This window comes from Phoca vitulina, unplaced genomic scaffold, assembly GCF_004348235.1.
Source record: "Phoca vitulina isolate PV1807 unplaced genomic scaffold, GSC_HSeal_1.0 scaffold52, whole genome shotgun sequence".
Lineage (NCBI taxonomy): Eukaryota > Metazoa > Chordata > Mammalia > Carnivora > Phocidae > Phoca > Phoca vitulina.
In genome coordinates this window covers 5,122,843-5,145,873 of record NW_022589755.1, presented here as the reverse complement: position 1 = coordinate 5,145,873, position 23,031 = coordinate 5,122,843, and the positions used below count along the sequence as shown (strand labels likewise).

Genomic DNA, 23,031 nt, shown 5'->3' with positions numbered 1-23,031 from the left:
CACACACACACACACACACACACACACACACACACACACACACCCCTGCCATGGCTCACTTGGCATATCCCACACTCATCCTCCCTGTGAGTCACTTGGTTTGGCACAGAGATATTCCTTGGATGACTCCTCCAACATCTTGGCCTCTCATCTGAGCGCCCCACTCTGACCACATCCTCCTGACCATCCTGCCATCTCCAGACCACACGCCCGCCCTGTGGCCAAGGAGAGACCTCTAAGTCCTTGACCCCTCATTTTGAACCCACTTCCTGGCTTCAGTGCCCCCTCCCTCCAGTTTATACTCAAGGATCATCACATCAGCCACTCTCTCACCAGTATTCTCAGTTCCTTCCCTTTCTGTACGGTTTGAAATTACACATTTCACGTGCAATGGCTTAAGCCAGCTAGAAGTCTTGAGGTAGGTGCTTAAGTTTCATATGGCAGCACCATTTCATTTTCTGGGGGACCCAAACCCTTTCCAGCTTCCTGCTTTACTATCCTAGGATGTAGCCCTTATCCTCATGGTTCTGCATGCCTGCTAGAGCTCCAGCCATCAAATCCAAGTCTAAGGCAGCAGATGGAGGAAGGGGAAGGGTCAATAAGATGGTGCCATTTCTCTCTTAAGGCTCCTTCCTATGACTCGCACATGACATTTCCACTTACAAATCAGACCAAAACTTGGTTATATGACCACAAGTGGGTCACATGACCACACCTAGCTGCAAGGGATATTGAGGAATACAGTCTTTTAGCTGGGTGGATGGTGGGGCCGGGGGTGCTTTCCCAGCTGAAATGCAGTGTGATGTTACTAGAGATATCTGGAAGGAACTAGCAATCCCTGTCTATCAGTTTGCTAGGGCTGCCATAACAAAGTGCCATATACTGGGTTGCTTAAACAATAGAAATGTATTTGTTCACAATTCTGGAGGCTAGAAGTCCAAGATCAAGGTGTCAGAGTGAGCAGGATTGGTTCCTTCTGAGGCATCACTCTTTGGCCTGTAGATGACCATCTTCTCTCCCCCCTGTGTCTTCACATGGTCTTCCCTCAGTGTGTTGGTGTCCAGATTTCCTTCTCTTATAAGGCAATCAGTCATACTGGATCAGGGCCCATCCTAATGTCCTAATTGTAACTTAATTACCTCTTTAAGGCTGTATCTCCAAGTACAGTCACATTCTGAGGTACTGGGGTTTAGGGCTTCCAACATTATGACTTTGGGAGGGACACGATTCAGTCCGTAACACCTGCCACATTTCTTTTTTACTTATTTATTTATTTGGGGGGGGGGAGCAAGGGAGAGGGAGAGAGAGAGAGAATCCCAAGCAGAATCTGTGTTGAGCACGGAGCCCAACGCGGGGCTTGATCTCACAACCCTGAGATCATGACCTGAGCAGAAATCAAGAGTCAGACACTTAACCAACCGAGCCACCCAGGTGCCCCACATCTGCTACATTTCTAATTTCCAAAACCACCTCCACCGGTAAATCAATCCAGCCAGCCATCCACTTTGGGAAAAACCACAAAACCTTACAGTTTGGAGGCCATTACAATGGTCAAAACTCCAACAGCATAAGAACAGAGATAAAAAAGAGTCAAAGGGGTAGAAATGAATAGTCTGGGCACCATGCAGAAGTGGCAGGTGCATGCCCGGGGGGGTGGCTGCCACGAAGCTCTAGCTAATTGCTGCCTCATGAAAATACAGTCTCTTGTGTTATAGCTCTTCCAAATTTTGTAAAAGAGATGCCAAACATTCTATGTGACTTTCCCAAATTTTATACGATAGCAACTGGTTCATTTTTTAAAAATACTTTCCAGTCCAAATATAACACATTCAAGGGATGGACTGGGGCCAGAGGCCACCAGTTGTGGTCTCCATTCCAGCTGGATCCTGGAATTCATTCTACACATACTTCTGAGCACTTGCTAAGACTCAGGGCCCCCTCCTGGGTTCTGGGGATACAACACTGAAGAATGACATGTTTACTAACTGAAGAGACAGACTTAAATGATCACTGTATATATAAATATATATAATTGTAAACTGGTGAGAACTCTGAATGGAATGAATGGAACACTTCGAGAGGCAAAAATAGGGAACTGGATTAGATTAGATTTGTGGTCAGGGAACACCTCGAAGGAGAGGACATGAGGTAGGAGATGAAGGATGAGTAGGAGTAGGAGGAAAGATGTGCTAGAAACACACCAGCACGTGCAAAGGCCCTGAGGTGCTAGAGAATATGGTCGTTTTCATACATGAAAGGTGGGCAACAGGGATGGAATAGAGAGGCAGAGGAAACTAGGCCAGACCTTGTAGGGCCCTTGGTGAGGAATTTGATCTTTATCCTCCCCTTTCCTCTCAACAAGATCAACGCAGAGGATGCAGAGGAGGGGTTCCATCAGAAAGATAGTCCAGAGGCAGACGGAAGGAGACTTGGGGATCTGTCAGCCTTCCAGGTAGACAGGGCGGGAGGAGGTGAGACGGGGGTGCTTTATATACTAGACATGTGGGGATGGGGAGGGCCTGAGGAAGGCACAAACACCGTGATAGCAAGTTGACCGGCCTTGAGAAAGGGTCTTTACCACAAGGCCCCCCTCCACCCTCCAGGCTCCTTTAAGGTGGCTTTTCCTGATGCTGCGGAGAAAATGCGGAAGGTCATTATGCAGCTTAAAGAAGGTAAAAGAAGTCAGCGCGCGGGAGTCGGTACACGTACACACACACACACACACACACACACACACAGTTCTAAAATCCTGAGCCAGCCATCGTCTCCCGTTAGCCCAGTCCCTCTGAGCCTCTTCCCCTGTGAGGAACACTCTAGAATCTGGTCCCTGCTTCAATGGAAGGTTTCCTTTCCAGCTAGGACCCCATCTTGGGATGATTCTGTCCCAGATTAGCCCGGTCCTCTCTCTGGATCTCTCTGGCCCTGCGCACTCTGTGATGTTTCCTTTCCAACTGGGCCCCCTCAGTGGGCGAATTCTAGCCTGCCACACCTCTTCTCTAATTGGGCCCCCTCGTTTGACCCTGTCCCCTGAAACTATCGCCCAGGGTCTAGCCCCGCCCCCTCAGTGGGATACCCCAGGGTTGATCCCGCCTCCTTAGTCGGCAGGCCTGTGCCTGACCTTAGTGGAATACTGCAGGCCTGGCCCCGCCTACAGGTGGACGGCTGCAGGCTTAGCTCCGCCCCCTAGGCGGGCTGCGGCAGGCCTGGCTCCGCCCCCTCGGGGGAAAGCATCTGGCCCAGTAACCTATCCTCTAGGGGAGCTTCAGGTGGGCACTTCCAGGATAGTAACGCTTCCTCTCTCTCCACAGTCCGGGCCTGCATCCCTCCCTGCGGTAAGCACTACATCCCAAGCTCAGAACTGAGGGGGAAGGGAGGTGGTCGGGAGCGAAACCTGGGACTAGAACGGGAGACCAATAAGAGCCCTGGAGAAAAGTAAAAGCAGGTATTGCTCGCAAACCTCATACAAGGCGGGCCCGAAAGCAGAAACAAGCCAATAGGAGTCCCAGAGGCCGGAGAGTGTTGCGAGCCAGCCAGTGAGCGCGGGGAAGGCGGCGCCCAGGACCTGTCTGGCCGTTAGAGCCCGGGAGGCTGCACAGACCTTATTGGCCAAAGGGACCCGGACTGGGGAACGCAGATGGAGCCCAGGTGCAGCGTTTCCGTCCCACAGGACTCCAGGAAGTCGCCCGGCGTTTCCACTGCCGCGGGTGCTACTCCACGGTCTGCGACCTCCCGCTGGACTGCCCAGGTGAGGGGCGGGGCCTGGAGGGGGAAAGGAACCGGACGGACCGGAGGAACGAGAGCTGAGCAGGGAAGGGACCGGGCCAGACGGGGGCGGGCTCGGGCGGTGACGCGGGCCTGCTTTCAGTTCAGGACTTGACGGTGACTCGGGGTCATCAGGCTAAGTTCTCTTGCACTGTGAACTTCCAACTGCCTCAGGAGGAAATCACCTATTCCTGGAAGTTCGCAGGAGGAGGTGTGAGTCGGAGCGGGGCCAGCGCGAAGGGCTTAGGAGGAGGGTTATGCTTCTCTAGAGGATGGGTGGTCAGGACGCAGCGGGTGGGGCTCGGGGGAGCTCGGTCTAGATTCAGGCTTCGTGCACGGGGAGGGTCCCTGGATTTAGAAGTGGGGGCAAGGCTCAGGAGGTGGCTTAGAGGGGCGGGGTCGTGCGTGAAGGGTCAGTGCATAAGGGGCTAGGGGTGGGGCCAGGGCTCAAGAAGGTGTGGTCTAGCTCGGGGGCGGGGCTTGGACGTTGCGCTTTGGCGAGACCCGGCAGAGGGAATCTGACCTGGGCTCGGGCGAGGCTCCTCTCCTCCCGCCGCTTCAGCCCGAGCGTCCCGCAGGTCCGGACGCAGGACGTGTCCTACTTCGAAGACCTCCCGCGGGCCCGAGGAAACCTGGCGCGGATCCGGCCGGTGCAGCCCGCGCACCGCGGGACGTTCTCTTGCGTGATCCTGCACGACCAGATCCCACTGGCGCGGCTCTACTTCTTTCTTAACGGTGCGGGCGGGGCTGCGCGGGGGGGGGCGGGGCTGCGCGGGGCGGGGCTTGCGCCCGCTGACGTACGTGGCCCCGCAGTGACTGGTGCGCCCCCACGTGGGGAGACCGAGCTCCAGGTCTCCTTTCGGGAAGTGCTGCGTTGGGCGCCGCTGGAGGCGGAGATGATCGAACCTTGGAGGCCAAGCCTGGGCGAGCTGCTGGCCAGGCCCGAGGCTCTGACGCTGAGCAACCAATGCTTGCTCGCGGCCGTCGCGGCCTTAGCATCAGTCAGTGCGACCCTTGTGGTGTGGTGAGTGCCCAGGACCCTGGAGTCCCAGCATCCGCTCTCCTTCCTCAGCCCTGGTGTCCAGCACCCTCAGACCCAGGAGTCCAGGCCCCCCAGTCCCTCCTTTTTCAGACCCAGGAGTCCAGGCCCCCAGCCCCCTCCTCCCTCAGACCCAGGAGTCCGGACCCCCAGCCCCCTCCTCCCTCAGACCCAGGAGTCCAGGCCCCCAGCCCCCTCCTCCCTCAGACCCAGGAGTCCAGACCCCCAGTCCATCCGTTTTCAGACCCAGGAATCCAGGCCCCCAGCCCCCTCCTCCCTCAGACCCAGGAGTCCAGACCCCAGCCCCTCCTCCCTCAGACCCAGGAGTCCAGGCTCCCAGCCACCTCCTCCCTCAGACCCAGGAGTCCAGGCCCCCAGCCACCTCCTCCCTCAGACTCAGGAGTCCAGGCCCCCAGCCACCTCCTCCCTCAGACCCTGGAGTCCAGGCCCCCAGCCACCTCCTCCCTCAGACCCAGGGTCCAGGTCCCCAGCCCCTCCTCCCTCAGACCCAGGAGTCCAGGTCCCCAGCCACCTCCTCTCTCAGACTCAGGAGTCCAGACCCCCAGCCACCTCCTCCTCCCTCAGACCCAGGGTCCAGGTCCCCACCTCCCTCCACCCTCAGACCCAGGAGTCCAGGCCCTCAGCTCCTCCTCCCTCAGACCCAGGAGTCCAGGCCCCCAGCCACCTCCTCTCTCAGACTCAGGAGTCCAGGCCCCCACCTCCCTCCACCCTGACCCAGGAGTTCAGGCCCCCAGCCCCCTCCTCCCTCAGACCCAGGCTCCAGGCCCCCACCTCCCTCCACCCTCAGACCCAGGAGTCCAGGCCCCCAGTCCCTTCCTCATCCAGTTTCAGGAGTCCAAGCCCATAGGCCCTCTTCTCTCAGATCCAAGAGTGCAGGCCTTGTCTACCTTTGGGACCCAGGCTTCCAGGACCCAGATATCTAATCCCAAACCTTTCCCACCAACACAAATGCCTCCTTGTTTCCCCAGGATGTTCTTTCGATGGTACTTCAAGGGCAACTAACAAAGGTATCTTTTTCTTACTTCCTTATCTGGTTTTCATTCCTAAAATAAAGAATGTATCAGCTCTGTAGATTCTTTCATCTTTGAAGGCGGTCACCGCTAACACAGGTAGGAGGAGGGGCAGCATACCCCAAACATGCCCAGGTGACTATTCCTCTAATGACAGTAATATGTAGAGCTGTCAAGGTACATGCAAGGTCCTGTGCTGAGAACTTTCCGTACAAGCCCAGACCCCTCCCTAGATTGCTGACTCTCTCTTTGACATTTCAACATGCAGACGATACCCTCAGATGGATTCCTTGATGTCTCTTTGGGTTTTTTGTTGTTGTTTTTGTTTGTTTGTTTTGTGCAAGAAGGTGATTTTATTAAAGCATGGGGACAGGACCTGTGGGCAGAAAGCGCTGCCCTTGATGTCTCTCTGGACGCCTGTTCCTCCTCAAAGCTTTCCTGCTGAGGGCACCACCATCCACCCAGCTGCTCATCCTGAAACCCACGTTTAATTCCTCCCCCACTTCTACTTCCGTGGCTCAGCCTTTTTAACTCCTAAACATCTTGTGTAGCTGCCCTCTGTCTGTGGTCCCAGTCACCATCGTCTCTTTCCTGGATCAGTGCAGCAGCATCCCCACTCGCCTCCCTGCCCCGAATCAGCCTTGCCTCACTCCGGTCCATCCTCCACATGGCAGCCAGAGTAGTATTTTAAAGTATGTCAGATCATGTCACTCCTCTGCTCAAAAGCCTTCGGTGGCTCCCTATTGCCATTGGAACAAAATCCAATTCCTTGTCAAGGCCTCTAAGATGCTCCAGGTTCTGGCCCTTGCTGACCTGGCAGGCCTTGTCCCCTACCACTCTTCTCCCTTGATCTTTTTACCCTGCACTTTGTCTGGCCTTTGCTTATTCCTTACATTTGTCATGATTCTTGTCACCCTCTCCAGGACCTGGTTACGTGCTGTTTCCTGCCTAGAATAAGGTTTTCTCCCTTTTGTGTCTAGTTAACTCAGTTACAGTTTCCCCTGAAAAGCCTTTACATATATTAACCTATTTAATCCCCACGATGAGTCTGTGTATCTGGCGCTATTTTTGCCGGACTCCACCTCCCTTTTCTTGTTCCCCTCTTTACCCTCTAGCCCCACTAGCCATTTGATTTTTTTTTTTTTTTTTTTTTGTCCCTTGAACATGCAAAGCTCAGTCCCATGTTCGGGCTTTTGCACATGCTGTCCTTCATACTTGACATGACTTTACTGTGAACCTCACGGAGCTACCTCCCTCTCACAGCTCCCCGCTCAAATGTCATCTTCTCTGACTACTTCCCTCCCCCTATTTTGGCTTGTGCACAGTACTCATTGGGACTTAATGTCAACTTGTGTTTTTTATTTGGGTTTGTGTCTTCCCACCTAAAGGATAAGTTCCTTCTGGGCATCTACTCATTCTTGTTCACTGATATAGTCCCCTTTACTGACTCACTCATTCAGAGAATATTTACTGAGTACTTCTATGTGCCAGGCATTTTCAAGGTACTGTAGAGACAGCAGTGAAGAAATCAGAACAGACAAAAATCTGCACCCTCATGGAGTTTAGATTCTTTTGGCGGGGGGGCAGAGGGAGAAGGAGAGAAAGAATCTTAAGCAGGCTCCACACCCAATGTGGAGCCCAGCGTGGGGCTCGATCTCACAAGCCTGACATCATGACCTGAGCTGAAATCAAGAGTCAGATGCTTAACCGATTGAGCTACCCAGGCGCCCCATGGAGTTTAGATTGTAATGGATGGTTAGATAATAAACAAGAAAATTAAGCGCAGTAAGACATGGATCAAGGCAAAAACAGCAGCGGCAAAAGCCCCTGAGTGTGCCTAGTGTTGGGGACGTGGCCGGGAGACATCTGGAGCAGAACTTTAGGAAAGAGTAGGCAGTGAGGTCAGAGAGAATGTGAGGGGACCAGATCATGGAGGACCTTGGCCACTGTAAGGTCTGGATTTTCCTCTGAGATGAGAGTTATGGGCAGTTTTTAAGGCGAGGAAGGTCATGATATGATTTGAGTTGCATGGCTACTGCATGGATAAACTGTAGGGGGCAGGGGTGGAAATAGGAACTGCTGTTAGGTGCTGTGGTAATCTGGACAGCTTTAATCCAGGAAGGAGATGCAGCTCGGGGACAAAGTGGTGACAGTGAGTTGGGTGTGAGGGGAAGAAAAGAGAAGCGGCAGGTGTCAATGGTTGTGGCAGCCGCAATGTCAGTAGAACCCTCTGCCATGACGGGAACATTCTAGATGTGCACTGTCCATGTGGTGGCCTCCAGCCACCTGTGGCCATGAAGCAGGTCAAATGTGGCCAGTGACACTGAGGAGCTAAATTTATTTTATTTTTTTTTAAGATTTTATTTGAGAGAGAGAGAGAGTGAGGGAGACAGTGGGAGGGAGCAGAGGCAGAGGGAGAAGCAGGTTCCCTTCTGAGCAGGGAGCCCAACGTACGACTCAATCCCAGGACCCTGGGATCATGACCCGAGCCGAAGGAAGATGGCTTAACTGACTGAGCCACCCAGGCACCCCCGAGGAGAGCTAAATTTATAATCTTTTATATCTTTAATAATTTAAATTGTCCCTCATCTATGAAAACAGAAGTCACAGAGGCAGGTGTCTGGGGACCCTGGGTATAACTCCGGATCACACTCTTTGTTTACTTGACTAGGAGCTACTGGAAGGCAGGGGCTGCCTCTGATTCATTTCAGTATTTGCAAACCCAGCAAAATGTGGAATTCAGTACATACTTAGTAAATGGTTTGGGGACTGATTGACATCATCAAAGAATGAGTGAATGAAAAAAAAAAAAGTCCTATGTGGTAGGGGCCACTGTTGTGCTCAGTGCAGTTCTAGTATTTTTGGCATGAGCAGCTGGAATGTCAGAGTTCTGTTTACTGCTGTTGGAGGAGCAGGTTTCATGGGGATTGAGAAGGAGGAAGAGGAGGACAGATGCGGTGTTGGGTCTGGTGAGGAGGTATCCCAAATGGAAGTGTCTCGGAGGCAGTTGGGTACATGAGTCGGAATTTAGAGGTGAGGTCTGATCTGAAGATACAAGTTGCAGAGCCCCCTCTCCAGGCATGGAGCGTGAATGAGGCACGCAGAGCCACGCCGCTGGATACACAGAGGAAATGAGTGTAGACAGATAAGAGAAGTGGGTAGGAGGAGGTTTCTCCAAAGGTAAGCAGTCCGAACCATGAAGAGGAACTGAGAAGGAAAAACAGGGAAAGCAAGGCAGCTGCGGCATTCTGAAAGCCAAGCGAAGAAAGCATTTCAAGGAGATAGTGATCAGCTGGGTCACGTGCTGCCACATGGTGAAAGAGAAGGCCTGAGAATTGGCCATTGGTTTTAGCAAGCTGGACATCACTGATGAATCTGACCAGAGCCATTTCCATAGAGCGGTGGGGGGGAGCCATCTGATTGGCATGGGTTTAAGCCACACTGGTCATCAGGGAAATGCAAATCAAAACCACAGTGAGATACCATTTCACACCCCCTGGGAAGCTATAATCAAAAAGTCAGGTGAGGGGCACCTGGGTGGCTCCATCGGTTAAGCGTCTGCCTTCGACTCAGGTCATGGTCCCAGGGTCCTTCGATCGAGCCCCACGTCAGGCTCCCTGCTTAGCGGGGAGTCTGCTTCTCCCTCTCCCTCAACCCCTTACCCCACTCATGCTCTCTCTCTCAAATAAATAAAATCCTTTTTTTTTTTTTAAGTCAGGTGATAACAAATGTTGGTGAGGATGTAAGGAATTCGGAACACTCCTACTTTGCTGGTAGGAATATAAAATGGTACCGGCATTGTGAAAACCATCTGGCACTTCCTCAGTAAATTAAACAGGACCACCATGTGACTCAGCAACTCCATTCCCAGAGAATTTAACCTGTGTTCACACAAAAACTTGTATGTGAATGTTCATAACATTATTCACAGTGGCCAAAAAATGGAAACATCGCAAATGTCCATCAACTGATAAATGCATAAACCAAATGTGATACATCCCTACAATGGAATATTATTTGGCAATAAAAAGGAATGAGCCAGTGATACATGCAAATCTGTAGAGACAGAGAGTAGATTATGGTTGCCTAGGGCATCGAGGTGGTTTTGGGGTGAGGAATGAAAGGGACTGCCAGTGGTCATGGGGTTCCTCTTTGGGGGTGAGGAAAATGTTCTAAAATCAGATTACGGTAATGGTTGCACAAGTCTATAAACTTACTAAAAACCACTGAATTACACACTTGACATGGCTGAACTTTGTGGGAGAGAAATTGGAGACAAATATAAACAGCTCTCGAGGAGTTTTGCTGTTAGAAATGAGACAGGATGGGGTGCCTGGCTGGCTCAGTCGGTAGAGCATGTAGAAGATCTTGATCTCAGGGTCATGAGTTTGAGCCCCACTTGGGGGTAGAGATTACCTAAAAAAAATGAGACAGTAGTTCAGGAGGAAATAGGTCAAGACAGGGAATCTTAAAAATCAGAGAGTGAGGGGCACTGGGTGGCTCAGTTGGTTGAGTGTCTGCCTTCGGCTCAGGTCATGATCCCGGGGTCCTGGGATCAAGCCCCGCATCGGGCTCCCTGCTCAGCGGAGAGCCTGCTTCTCCCTCTCCCTCTGCCGCTCCCGATGCTTGCACTCTCTCACTTGCTCACTCTATCAAATGAGTAAATAAAAATCTTTTAAAAATGTATTTAAAAAATCGGAGAATGACAGGGCGCCTGGGTGGCTCAGTTGGTTGGGCGACTGCCTTTGGCTCGGGTCGTGATCCTGGAGTCCCGGGATCGAGTCCCGCGTCGGGCTCCCTGCTCAGCTAGGAACCTGCTTCTTCCTCTGACCCTCCCCCCTCTCATGTGCTCTCTCTCTCTCATTCTCGCTCTCTCAAATAAATAAATCTTTAAAAAAAAAAAAAAAAAAATCGGAGAATGACAGCACATTTGGATGCTGATGGGAAAGACCCGTGGGGAGGCAAGAATTGATGACATGGGAAGAACAGAAGGAGTGAGATCTTTGAGTAGACCAGAGGGTATGAGGTCCAGTGCCCCAGTGGGAGGGGTTGGCATTGGAACAGGCAGTTTGCCCTCACGAATGGGGGAAGGTGGCCTGTGTGGGCACAGATGCCAATCAGTGGAAAGACGTGCAGGCGGGACTGAAAGTTTTCTTCGTCACCTTTGTTTTCCCAGTGAGATGGAAAGCAAGCTAAGGGTGAGGTGCTAGGCGTTTGAGGAGACAAGGTATGACTTACCTTTCTTAGAGAGTAGCCAAGTGGATGGACCAGGGAAAGGCCCTCCACGGTACCTGAGAGTGTCCCCACATAGTAGGCACTGCGTAAGTATCGGTGATGAGAAGTTGAGAAATTTCACCCTCACAACTGACCCATGGGATTATCATCAGTTTCCCGAGGAAGGAGCCTGTCTACGTTCGAACAGCTGGTACCCAAGACAGAGCCACGAGTCCCCAACCTTCGACCATGTAGCCCTTCAGTTCTCAAAAAAAAAAAAAGTGGGGGGGGGGGAGACTCAGAAGAAAATAAATAAAATTCTTTATTATATCCTAATCACACAGTACAAATGGATATTAAATAAGAACAGGGAGAAAGCAGGCCCCTGGACAGCATGTGGGGACCCTTGTCCCCCCGCCCCTAAAAATGCACGCCCTGATCAATAAATACCCCTCCCCAGGGACCCTGAAGTCCCAGCCCCAAAATAGTCCAGGCTGAAGAATCTCGGGTCCACCCCCTCGCTTCACAGAGGAGGGAAACTGAGGCCCAGAGAATCACCCAGCAAGTGCGTGGCTCCTGTTCCCCCCCCCCCCCCCCGCGGGTTTCCTCTCGCCTCGCCTGAGGTCCCTCGGGCGAGCAGCCCGCACACCTGGGCTCACACCTGGACTCGGTAGCCCCCCGACCGCCGCCGGCAGAGCCTGCGCACGCCCACCCAGTAGAGCGTCAGCATGACCACCCAGTACCCCACGTAGGCGCCAGCGCCGGCGGCCAGGTGGTGCGCCTCGGCGGCGCGGGCAGGGCCGCTCCAGTCGGCCCGGGCCTCGTGCACCACGCTGCGCACCAGGCCTCCCAGCAGCAGCAGAGCCCAGAGGGCCAGCGGCAGCAGCGGCACGTAGTTGGCGGCCAGCTTCCGCCGGCCGGAGGTGCCCCAGCCGCTCCGGTTCATGGTGGCCAGCGCCAGGAACTTGGCGGGCAGGAGGCCGCCCATGTAGAGCGGCGCGTAGAGCGAGAGCAGCAGCATGCGCGGGCAGCCGCGCAGCCAGGCCGCGAAGGCCGCCTTGGCCAGCGCCACGCCCTGCACGCACAGCAGCACCCACAGCAGCGCCCACGGGCGGCCCGCGTAGAAGAGCCGCAGCACGGTGGCCGCCACGAAGAAGGGGAAGAGCCCCGCGACCACGGCCTCGTAGGTCATCCACGCGTGGTGCCGGTGCCACCAGAGCGCGTTGTACAGCCACTCGCGGAAGTAGGACTTGGACCAGCGCGTCTGCTGGCTCAGCCAGCGCAGGAAGGACGACGGAGTCTCGGAGTAGCAGCGCGACCGGGAGGTGTACCTGCGCCGGGGGACGAGGCAGGGCGTCAGCACCGCCCTCCCTGCGGCCGGGACACGGATGGGAGCCGGAAAGGGCCACTGGCGTCGGGCGGCCACGGGGCCGCAAGCTGGCCTGACCTCCCTGGGCCTCGCGCTCCCGCGAGTGAGATGGCATCGACAAGGATTCCTACCTGATACGGCTGCGGCGAGCGCTGAATCAGGACTGCATGCCGACTGCTGAGCACAGGATGTTGTACTTGCTCAACAAATATTAGAAACTACTACTGTTTGCACGATGACTAATACCACGACTGCCGTTACTAGATCATTACAGTTACTGACCTATTACTAATGCTATCACTAATCTATTATGAATACTTTCGTGGTCACTCTTATTGGCAGGCCCCGTGGTGAGGGATAAGCCAGGCGATGTTCCTACCCGGGGCAGCCCATGTGTTCGAGCTCAAGGGACCCATTAGGCCCCCTTCCTGTGGCCGCAGCGGACGTCCTAGTCAACCCCACCCAGTTCGCAGCTAAGCCCACACAAGGCTAGGATCCCGTTTCTGGAACGTCATCAGGTGGGCCACTAACAGTCAAGTTTGTTAGGAGGCGTCAAACTACTCTACCCCTCGGGTATTACTTGACACCGTCCGGCTCCTTGCCCTGTGTCATCGGGCATCCTCACTAGCCTCCCTGCCCTGCCCTGGTCTCCTGCAGTCTGTACCCAAAACAGCTGCCAGAGGGATCCTATCAAAACAACACTCACCCGTCTGCCCAGAACCTCCCATGGCTCCCTCATCTTCGTTCAAAGTTCTTGGGTGGCCTCTAAGCCTTTCTTGAGTGCTCCCCATCACCACTCTGTCCTCCTCCCCTGACGCTCTCCCCCCTTGCTAGGGCTCCACCTGCACCATTTCCAGCCTCCATCCCTGCCCTTCCTAGGGCATCCTAGTTCACATTTCATTCCCTGCTCCCAGACTCTCTAACCCCCTTTCCTGGCACGGCCATTGTCCAGCCTACTACACGTTCTCCTTAGTTACTGTCTCCCCAGTAGGTATGAGCATGAATGTGTGTCTCTTGTTAACTGCTGCATCCTCAGAGCTTGAAACATTGTAATGAGGGGTGCCTGGCTGGCTCTGCCGGAAGAGCGTGCTGTTCTTGATCTTGGGGTCGTGAGTTCAAGCCCCACATTGGGCATAGAGATTACTTAAATAAATAAACTTAAACAAAAACACATTATAATGAATGTTTGCCTTGTGAATGAATGCATGAGTTCCCTTGGTGTACCCCAAGTTCTCTCTGGCCCTTTCACGGGGTCTAGCTTTGTAGAAATCTCTTCCCCTGAACTCGACCTGGTTGAACCCATACTCCCCGAGTCTCACTGAATTACAACTCTTCCTGAAGCACTTGATTCTTCTTGCTCACTCTCTCACTAGATCCCACTCTCTTTCCCTAGCCACCTCACCTGAAGTAATCTGCACTGCCGGGGGAGAGCCATCCTGTCCCATCTCATGTGGTATATTCTAGGTGGAATTCCCCACCCTCACCTTGCCTCCCTTAGTAGAGTCCAGTGGGTCACATGATCAATGCAAATGCCACCCCTACGCCTTCCAGTATCTTCCACTCTCCCCTAACGTCTCATTTGGTAGAGCCCACTGTCCTGCACGATAATTTGGGTTTGGAGAATTCCCAACACACACACAGAGTCACTGGCCTCCACACACACCCAACTACCTGATCCCCTCAGCTTACTTGGTCGCATAGCCCATGCTGAGCATGCGGTTGGTGAGGTGCCGGTCATCCCCAAAGGTGCAGTGGGTACCCAGGAACTTCTGGTTGTACCAGGCCTCAAGGAACTGCTGCAGGAGGTTGTTCCTGTACAGGCCTAGGTGGGGGTGGGGAGTACAGGACCATCAGCCTCTACTGTGCCCAGTACTGTCCCCAATCCTATCTCCCAACCCAACTCACCTCCAATTCTGGCCCCATCCTCAACCATCTCAATCCTGTCCTCAGCCCTATCTCCAGCAACAACTCCAGCCCCAATCCCATTCTCAACACCAATCCTTCTTCAACCCTATACCCATCCCAAATGTGCCCCAATCCTGTCCCTGACCCACACCCACATCCACTTTGACAGCAAAGCCACCCCAACTCCATCCTCGACCCCATATCCATTCTCAGCCCTATCCCCTACCCATCCCCATCCAAAAACCCTTCGCCAACCCCAAACTTGGCCCCAACCCTTTCCTTGACTCCAATTCCATCCCATTCCCTTCCCTAAACCTTTCCCCATTCCCTATCCCCATCCACACCCTTTCTCCAACCCCACCAAACACCATCCCACCTCCAACTTCCAGTTGTATCCCTATCCCCAATCCCTGTTGCAGCCCCATCTTTGTCCCCAGTCTCAATCATATCCTCAACCCGTTCTGGCTCCCTCTCGCCCCCTCCACCCTATCCATGCCCTTCCCAAGTCCTACCCCTGCTCACCTAGGGGACCACTGATGCAGGACACACAATGGAAGTAGCTCTGACAAGCCCGCTCCACGTTGAAGGCCACCCAGTACCGCAGGCTGCTTAGGAAGCTGACCCAGGAGTCCAGGGGGTTAAGGATCCGCACATCCCCCCCAACAGCTCCTACCCGGGGCTCCTCATCCAGTACCCGCACCAGCTCCAGCAGTGCCATGGGGTCCAGCCTTGTGTCCGAGTCACAGACCTGTGGGGTGGAAGGGGCCAGGATCAGGCCAAATCCCTGCCCAGGGCTGGTGCTTGAGGGGAGGGCACCAAAGGGTGGGGAGCTGCTGGGACACTCCGCACCCAATCTGAACACAACTTTCAATTTTGTAGTCATTTTCAATGTCTAATCACACTTTAAGATGACCTCCCTAAGACCCATAACCTTGTATCATACCCTCCTCTGGCATGTGGGCAAGACCTGTAACTTGCTTCTAACCCATAGGATATGGCAAAAGTGATGGCACATAACTCCCATGATTATATTGCCTTATATACAAATAGTAAAGGAGTTTTGCAATGTAATTAAGATCCCTGGGGCGCCTGGGTGGCTCAGTCGTTAGGTGTCTGCCTTCGGCTCAGGTCATGATCCCGGGGTCCTGGGATCGAGCCCTGCATTGAGCTCCCTGCTCCACGGGAAGCCTGCTTCTCCCTCTCCCACTCCCCCTGCTTGTATTCCCTCTCTCGCTGTCTCTCCCTCTGTCAAATAAATAAATAAAATCTTAAAAAAAAAAAAAATCCCTAATCTACTGAGATTTCCTGGGTGGGTCTGACCTAATCAGGTGAGCCCTTTAAAAGAAGGTCTAGAAGTCAGAGACTTTCTCTTGCTGATCTGGAAGAAGAAGTATTATGGCTGCAAGAACATGAATTCTGCCCACAAACACATTAGCTTGGAAGAGGCCCCTGAGCCTTAGATAGGACCCAGCTCCAGCTGACATCATGATTATAGCCTGATGGTACCTGAACAGAGGAACCAGTTAAGCTTTGCCCAGACTCCTGATTCATGGAAACTAGGAGATTAGTGTTTTGTTTCAAGCTGCCAAATTTGTGGTCATCTGTTAGGCAGCAATAGAAAACTAATGCAGTGCATTACTGAATGAGTTTCTACATTGGATGAAGACAGGAAGAAATCTCTACGTTGAATGGGTGAATAAAGCAATGAATGATTTCTACATTGGATGGATAAATGAATAAATCTTTAGATTGAGTGGATGACTGGATGGATGGATGGATGGATGGATGGATGGATGGATGGGTGAACGAGGGAAGGAAAGAGTCTGCATCCAACAGGTAAATGAATGAACAAAATAAATGAATGACCTCCATATTGGAGAGATGGATGTAAGAAGGGATGAGTGATGTCAACTACAATTAAAAAAAAAAAAGAATGTATGAGTAAGAGTGAAAGAAAGAGTACAGAGTATGCAACTTGAGGTTGAATGAATGAAGAAAGGGAGGAATTAATGAATCGCTACACGATGAATAAAATGAGTGGTCTCCTTACTGGATGGACGGATAGAGGGACGTAAGAGCGAATGAGAGACGGAAAGAATCCCTACACTGAATGGCTGGATAAAAAAGGGAGTTAGAAAGAGGTCCACTCCGATTTCTGCACGGAAGGAAGAAGCCTAGGGAAGGGGGATTCCGAGCGTCAGGGGCACGGTGGGGCGCGCGCACCGTGCACTCACCTGCACGTAGTCCACAGAGTCGCCGAGGGCCTTGAAGGCCGTGTACATGACCTCGCGCTTGCCGCCCCAGCGCTGCGCCACGCACACGCACCTGTGCGTCCTCACCAGCGCCTCCACCGCCAGCCGCCCCGGGTCCTCGGCCTCCACCTCCCGGTAGGCGCCCGCGCCTGCAGCGCCCGCCGCCGCGGGTTCCCAGGGCTGGTGGTAGTTGCCGTCCCACACGTAGGTGGCGGGGTCCTCGTCGGCGAACACCTCGCGGAACATGTCCACCATGTAGAGGTCCTCGGCGCGGTTGCCGTCCACCACCATGAGGACGCGCAGGCGCGCGCGCGGGTACTGCAGGGCGCGGGCGGACGCCAGGCACTGGCGCAGGTACGCCGGGTCCTCCTGGTACGCCGAGATGGTGAGCGCCACGCTGCGCGCCGCCGCCGCGTCCAGGGGCCCCCGCGCCGCCGCCCGCCGCGCCGCCGCCGCCACCCGCCGGTGCTCCAGGTACGCGAAGAGGCTCTGCGCTAGCAGGTGTGTGGAGAGGAAGGCCCCGTAGAGACCGAAGGCCAGGAGGCCGTAGCGATCGGAGGCGAGCGGCACCCCGGCGGCGTAGGCCCAGGTCATGAGGCCCAAGATGAGCAGCGCGAAGGTGATCGTCAGCGCCCGCCGGGCCAGGCCCGAGCAGTGGCGGGCGGCCGGGGTGGGCTTGCGCACATCCTGCTGGGGGCAGAGAGGGGATAGCAGGGGGAAAGAGTCCTGAGATCCTCTTCTGGGAAGGGGAGACCTAGGGTTTTTGTTTTCCCCCAAGCCAATACATCCCCTTTTTGTAAAGAAAATCCCCTGGGGGGGGGGGGGCGCCTGGGTGGCTCAGTCATTAAGCGTCTGCCTTCGGCTCAGGTCATGATCCCAGGGTCCTGGGATCGAGCCCCGCATCGGGCTCCCTGCTCAGCGGGGAGCCTGCGTCTCCCTCTCCCACTCCCCCTGCTTGTGTTCCCTCTCTCGCTGTGTCTCTCTCTGTCAAATAAATAAATAAAATCTTAAAAAAAAAAAAAAGAAAGAAAATCCCCTGGGTACTGCAAAGTTATTTTCACTAATGAAAATAATTGTGGCAAACAGCAAAGCTCCATGCCTGATTATAGTATATTGATTCTAATACATTTTTCCCCACATTTTAAACAGCTCTTCAATCCATGAGGATTACACTCAACGGAATGTCACAGTTTAATTAACAGGGGATCTCCTCCCCTCCCGCTTCTTGGTGGCACATAAAATAAACACTCATCTCACAATTAAAGGTTTCTTAGTGTTGAGATCATCATCATCATCTTAAAAATAATGCAATATGAGGGTGCCTGGGTGGCTCAGTCCTTGAGCGGCTGCCTTCGGCTCAGGTCATGATCCCAGGGTCCTGGGATCGAGCCCCACATTGGGCTCCCTGCTCCGCGGGAAGCCTGCTTCTCCCTCTCCCACTTCCCCTGCTTGTGTTCCCTCTCGCTGTCTCTCTCTCTGTCAAATAAAGAAATAATTTTTTTTTTAATGCAATATGGTATGTACCAGGTGCTGCTATAAGCCTTTTATAGAAACTTATTTTAATCCTCAGGACAGTCCTATGAGGTAGGTACTATTATCCCCATTTTACAGCCAAGGCAACTGAGTCAGAGAGAGGTGCAGCAACTTGCCCAAGGTCACAGCTGGATAGCAGAGAAGCCAGGATTTGAAACTAAGAATCCGGTCATTGAACTACCAGCTTATATACTGGCTTTACTCGTCGGGAGAGCTGGGGGTGGGGAGGCAGGAGATAATGTTTACTGCCACCATACACATAGCAAAACTGAGGACTGATTAGCCAGGAAGAGTGGCTTGCTCAAGGTCATGAAGCTCACAGGTGGAGGAGTCTTTTCTCTGACTTCCCAAAGGAACGACCACATTCTCCTTCATTGCTCAGGTTCCCGACAGGGCCAAGTGCCCAGTACCTGTTGCAGGAAGAGCTCAGAATCAGAGCGAGGGGTGCCTCCGTTTTCTCATCTTGTAAAATGGGGATTTAGCCCCTTCTACACGCCAAGTACTGTCCAAGTGTGGTGGATACTGTTGCTCCTATTACATATAAGGAAACTGAGGCACAGGGCAGTGATTTCTCTTGCCCAAGGCCATTCAGGCAGTCTGGCTCCATCGTCCTCTAAACTGCCTCCTGTGTCACCAGCTCCCATCTCATGGGCTTCTTTACGAGTTAAATGCGTCATTAGGACACAGATTTGTGTCATCCAATACAGGCGTCACCAGCCACACGTGGCTGCTGGGTCCTTGAAAAACAGCCAGTAGGACAGAGGAACTGAATTTTTAATTTTATTTAAATATTTAACGCCAGAAACTGACACTTGATTCAATTATTGGAAAGCTTTTAAGTATGTTTGAAACAAGTAGGGTGTGGGAAGCTGCTTTTTCATTGGTAAATTTTATGAAATCTAAATGCAGATCAACTATCTCCAATGAAAATACAGCATCTGCGTGAGATGTGCTACACATCTGGATTCTGAAGCCTTAGTTTGAAAAAAAGAGAGAGTAAAATATCTCGTTAATATTTTTGTATTGGTTACATACTGAAATGATAATTTTAAAAATCTTGTTTTGAAGTTTTATGTTATGTTGTAGCAAATATAGGTCTGATGCGTCTATTCATGAAATGATAATATTTCTGAGAGAGCAGGGATTGGCACCCTACAGCCCTCGGGCCAAATGCCTGCTACCCTTTTCACTACAACCCTGCAAGCGAAGACAAGGTTTTAGTTTGTTTGGTTTTTTTAGAGATTTTATTTATTTATTTTAAGATTTTATTTATTTGAGAGAGAGACACACAGCAAGAGAGGGAACACGAGTAGGGGGAGTGGGAGAGGGAGAAGTAGGCTTCCCGCCAAGCAGGAAGCCCGATGCGGGGCTTGATCCCAAGACCCTGGGATCATGACCTGAGCCGAAGGCAGACGCTTAAAGACTGAGCCACCCAGGCACCCCAGATTTTATTTTTTAAGTAACCTCTACACCCAATGTGGGGCTTGAATTTACAACCCCGAGATTAAGAAGCGCGTGCTCAGGGGTGCCTGGGTAGTTCAGCCGGTTAAGCACCTGCCTTTGGTTCAGGTCATGATCCCAGGGTCCTGGGATCCAGACCCACATGGGCTCCCTGCTAAGCAGGGAGTCTGCTTCTCCCTCTCCCTCTACTGCTCCCCCTGCTTGTATTCTCTTTCTCTGTCAAATAAATAAATAAAAATCTTAAAAAAAAATCGCATGCTCTACCAACTGAGCCAGTTGGGCATCCCTAGTTTTTACCTTTTTGAATGGGTGAAAAAAGTCAAAAGAATAATATTTTGTGGCATATGAAAATTACATGAAATTCAAATTTCAGCATCCTTAAATCAACTTTGATTGGCATACAGTCACACTCATCTGTTTACATACTGTCTATGGCTGATTTCACGCTACACCAAAGTTGAGTAGTTGCAATAGAGATCATATGACACACACACACAAAAACTCAAATATTGACTATCTAGCTTTATACAGAAAAAATCTGATGCCCCCTGATATACTGGGTTACGTAAATTATATTATTGAAAGTAAGTTTACCTTTTAAATGTGGCTACTAAAAAATTTTAAATTATGTATGTAGCTCACATGATGTTTCTATAGGACACGGCTTTTAGCTTCTATAAGTAGAGCTTTTAGCCTAGTAATCACTCAATATTAATGATTACATTATTAAAACACTCAGAAACACACCTCTATCAGCTGTGGACACACAGCCGCACACATATATTCACACATGACAAGAGACACACAGTGTGCCCACATAGGAGAACATTCATATTCTAGAAGATAACCCAGACACCTGCTGTTAGAACTTAGGGATCCTGAGACCCTCACCATCAGCCACAGGTGAACTTGGGAACACGCCCTTGAGCAGGAAGGACCTAAACCAGGACCGGATGCCCACAGAGCAACAGAGACACAGGCACCCACTTGTGGGTCCGGGTGGGAGCAAAGGGACAGAGCTTCAGAAAACAGTAACAGTTAAGGTTGAGCCCTATGAAGTGGCCATTTTTTAAAGGGCAAAAGTGACCAGATATCTGCGATTTCATTTGGTTCAACTTAATAGTTATTGAACACATAAACGTAGAAATCCGGCCCACGTGTCAAGCAAATACAGCTCTGCCTCGCCCACCTGCACCCGGCACGCAGACACGGACTTACAGCGGGATCAGCAAGGACACGTCACTTCTCATACACTACAGGCGCGATGGCCACCTACACAGGGGGATGGAACCCAAGCGCTCCGACCGGGTCACTGTCCCACACCGACGGTCGCCGTCATGCACAGGAGCGCGCGCGGTGTCCCCCCACCCACCCACGTGGTCACACAGGTGCCAGAGTCCCCGCACGGCCGCACGCACCTGTGTCATCGCTGCGGGTCCGGCGGGCGCTCCTCTCCTGCTCGCTCCCGGGTCTCGCTGTGGCTGGGGAGCCCGGGTGTCATTTGAAGACCGACGCAGGCGGGGGCGGAGGAGGGCTGACGTCAGGGAGGAGCTGGGCCAGGGGCTCTGAGGTCACGGACCAGCCGGGCAGCTCCACCCGCTTCCCGCCATGGCCCGCACCCCCGCGCCCGACGGCCTCCCTTCCCAGGGCCGCCGTCTCGCCCTTCCCTGCCCTCCCAGGCCTCCTTCTCCGCTCTCCGCTCTCGTTCCCCCCTCTTCTCTCTCTCCATTGCTGCGTTCCTCTCCCTCGCTTTCTCCCCGCCCCCCCACACCCTCCGTCTTTCCTCCTGTCTGCCCGATTTCTCTGCCCACCTCTCCCGCATCCCAGCCGCTCCCCTCGAAGCCCCGGGGACGAGAAAATGCGCACACGTGCGTGGTTGTGGGTGTGGCCGCGCGCGCTGGCTGTGAGGCCCGCTGTCTGCGAGGAGCTGTGAGTGGTGGTGGGTCTGCATGTGTGCCCTGCGAGCGTGTGCGCGTGTGCCAGGGCCCGGGGAGGGGGCTGGGCACTGGGATTTGTCTCCCAGGGGCTCCGGGGTGAACTCACAGAGTTGTGCGTCAGCTGCCCCAGGGAGCCCCGGGAACCTGAGTCAGAGTGAAGGTGGCAGTGGCCTCGCTTAGAGGCCAGAGACTGGGTCCTGGGGCTTCTAAGCCCCCAGCCCCTCAGGACCAGGAGGCTCAGTGATAAATGTCATTGTTTCCATGCCCTTCTTTTCCCATGATTAAACAAAACAAAACAAACAAAAAAAACCTCTAATTCTTTGTCTCTGTTCCTCTTCGCGTGAACTGATAATGCCCATCTCTCTCCCTCTATAGCTGCCTCTGTTTCGCCGTCTGTGGTGGTACATGCCCATCTCCTACTGTCTCTGAGTCTCTGTCCACCTGTCTGTCTCTGTGTGTTCCTGTCTCTCTCCATGCCTCCCTATCTCTCTCTCTCTCTCCCTTTTCCTTCTCTCTGTGTCCATTTCTGTCTGCTTCCCTCTGGGTTTGTGTCTGTCTGTCTCTTCATTTCCGACTCTCGGTCTCCCTGACTTTCCTACTCTATGACTCTCTCTTCCTTTCTCACTCTCCTGTGTGTCTCTGCCTTTATTTCCTTTGTGTTTGTCTATCTTCTGTTTCTCTCTCAATATCTGTATTTGTATCTTTTTTTCCCATCTCCCTGTTTTTGTTTCTCTGTTTCTCCCTGTTCCTCTCAGTGGTTGTTGCTCTTTTCTCTGTCTCTCTTGGTCTCTGTCTCTGTCTCTATCGCCCTCGGTCTCTGTGTATCTCTGTGCATCTTCTTCTGAGGTTCCATCTCTGTATATGTTTTTCTGACTCTCTCATTCCCTGCTTCTCTCTGACTGTGTTTTCTGTCTCTAAGTCCTCCTTTCCCCCTCCTGCTGCTTCATCGCATCCAGACTGTCCTGGAGCTTTCCCCTGCAGGACACCAAGTCCTCACTCCCTGAGTTTCCCCGGGAAGGCAGGGTGTGAGGGGCCATCACTAGGTTGGGCCTTGCCTGAGTCTGGCTGTCGGGGAAAAGGCCAGTTCAGGGCCCAAGTGAGAGGCACCCCGCCCACCTCACCAGGGCAGGGCCGCATCCTGACGCTGCTGCCAGGAGCCTGCGCCTGGTGTCTGGCTGTGTCAGGATGATGGATCCCCCGGTGGGAGCTGAGCCCAGAGCAGGAGGGGAGGGAGATTCCTCTACCCCAGGGTGGGGGTGGGGGCAGTCCAGGCTCCACTCAGAAGCCGGGCATTTGGCTGCCCAGCCCCCACCGCACCCTGCCCGGGTGGAGCAGCTGTATAAAACCAGATGTTTCTAAAACCAGAGTGTGGATGAAGGAGGGACCAGGACTTTTAACCCCAATGGTTTCCACTTCCAGGATCCAGGAGTCCTGGCCCCAGCTCCCTCTTCCTTCAGACCCAGGAGTCCAGGCCCCCACCGCCCTCCTCCCTCAGACCCAGGAGTCCAGGCCCCCAGCCCCCTCCTCC

At 53.1% G+C, this 23,031-nt stretch overlaps 2 protein-coding genes across 2 annotated transcripts in view; one reads left to right on the top strand and one right to left on the bottom strand.

Moving 5' to 3' along the window:
- SPACA6 (sperm acrosome associated 6) overlaps positions 1-6,305 on the top strand; it is a 10,805-nt gene extending 4,500 nt beyond the window's left edge. The window contains exons 3-9 of the mRNA XM_032387998.1: positions 2,604-2,672; positions 3,309-3,332; positions 3,668-3,745; positions 3,866-3,975; positions 4,341-4,497; positions 4,576-4,786; positions 5,791-6,305. Of these exons, the coding sequence (XP_032243889.1) occupies positions 2,604-2,672; positions 3,309-3,332; positions 3,668-3,745; positions 3,866-3,975; positions 4,341-4,497; positions 4,576-4,786; positions 5,791-5,824 (683 nt within the window). The 3' untranslated portion in view covers positions 5,825-6,305. The remainder of the gene's footprint in view (positions 1-2,603; positions 2,673-3,308; positions 3,333-3,667; positions 3,746-3,865; positions 3,976-4,340; positions 4,498-4,575; positions 4,787-5,790) is intronic.
- A 5,084-nt stretch (positions 6,306-11,389) lies between these two features.
- Positions 11,390-21,125, bottom strand: HAS1 (hyaluronan synthase 1). Its single transcript, XM_032387975.1, has 5 exons — positions 20,985-21,125; positions 16,555-17,259; positions 14,843-15,068; positions 14,105-14,237; positions 11,390-12,377 (listed from the first exon to the last, which is right to left on the bottom strand). Exons 1-5 carry the CDS (start codon positions 20,991-20,993, stop codon positions 11,702-11,704), a joined length of 1,749 nt encoding a protein of 582 aa, XP_032243866.1. The 5' UTR covers positions 20,994-21,125; the 3' UTR covers positions 11,390-11,701.
- Between the last annotated feature and the right edge of the window lie 1,906 nt (positions 21,126-23,031).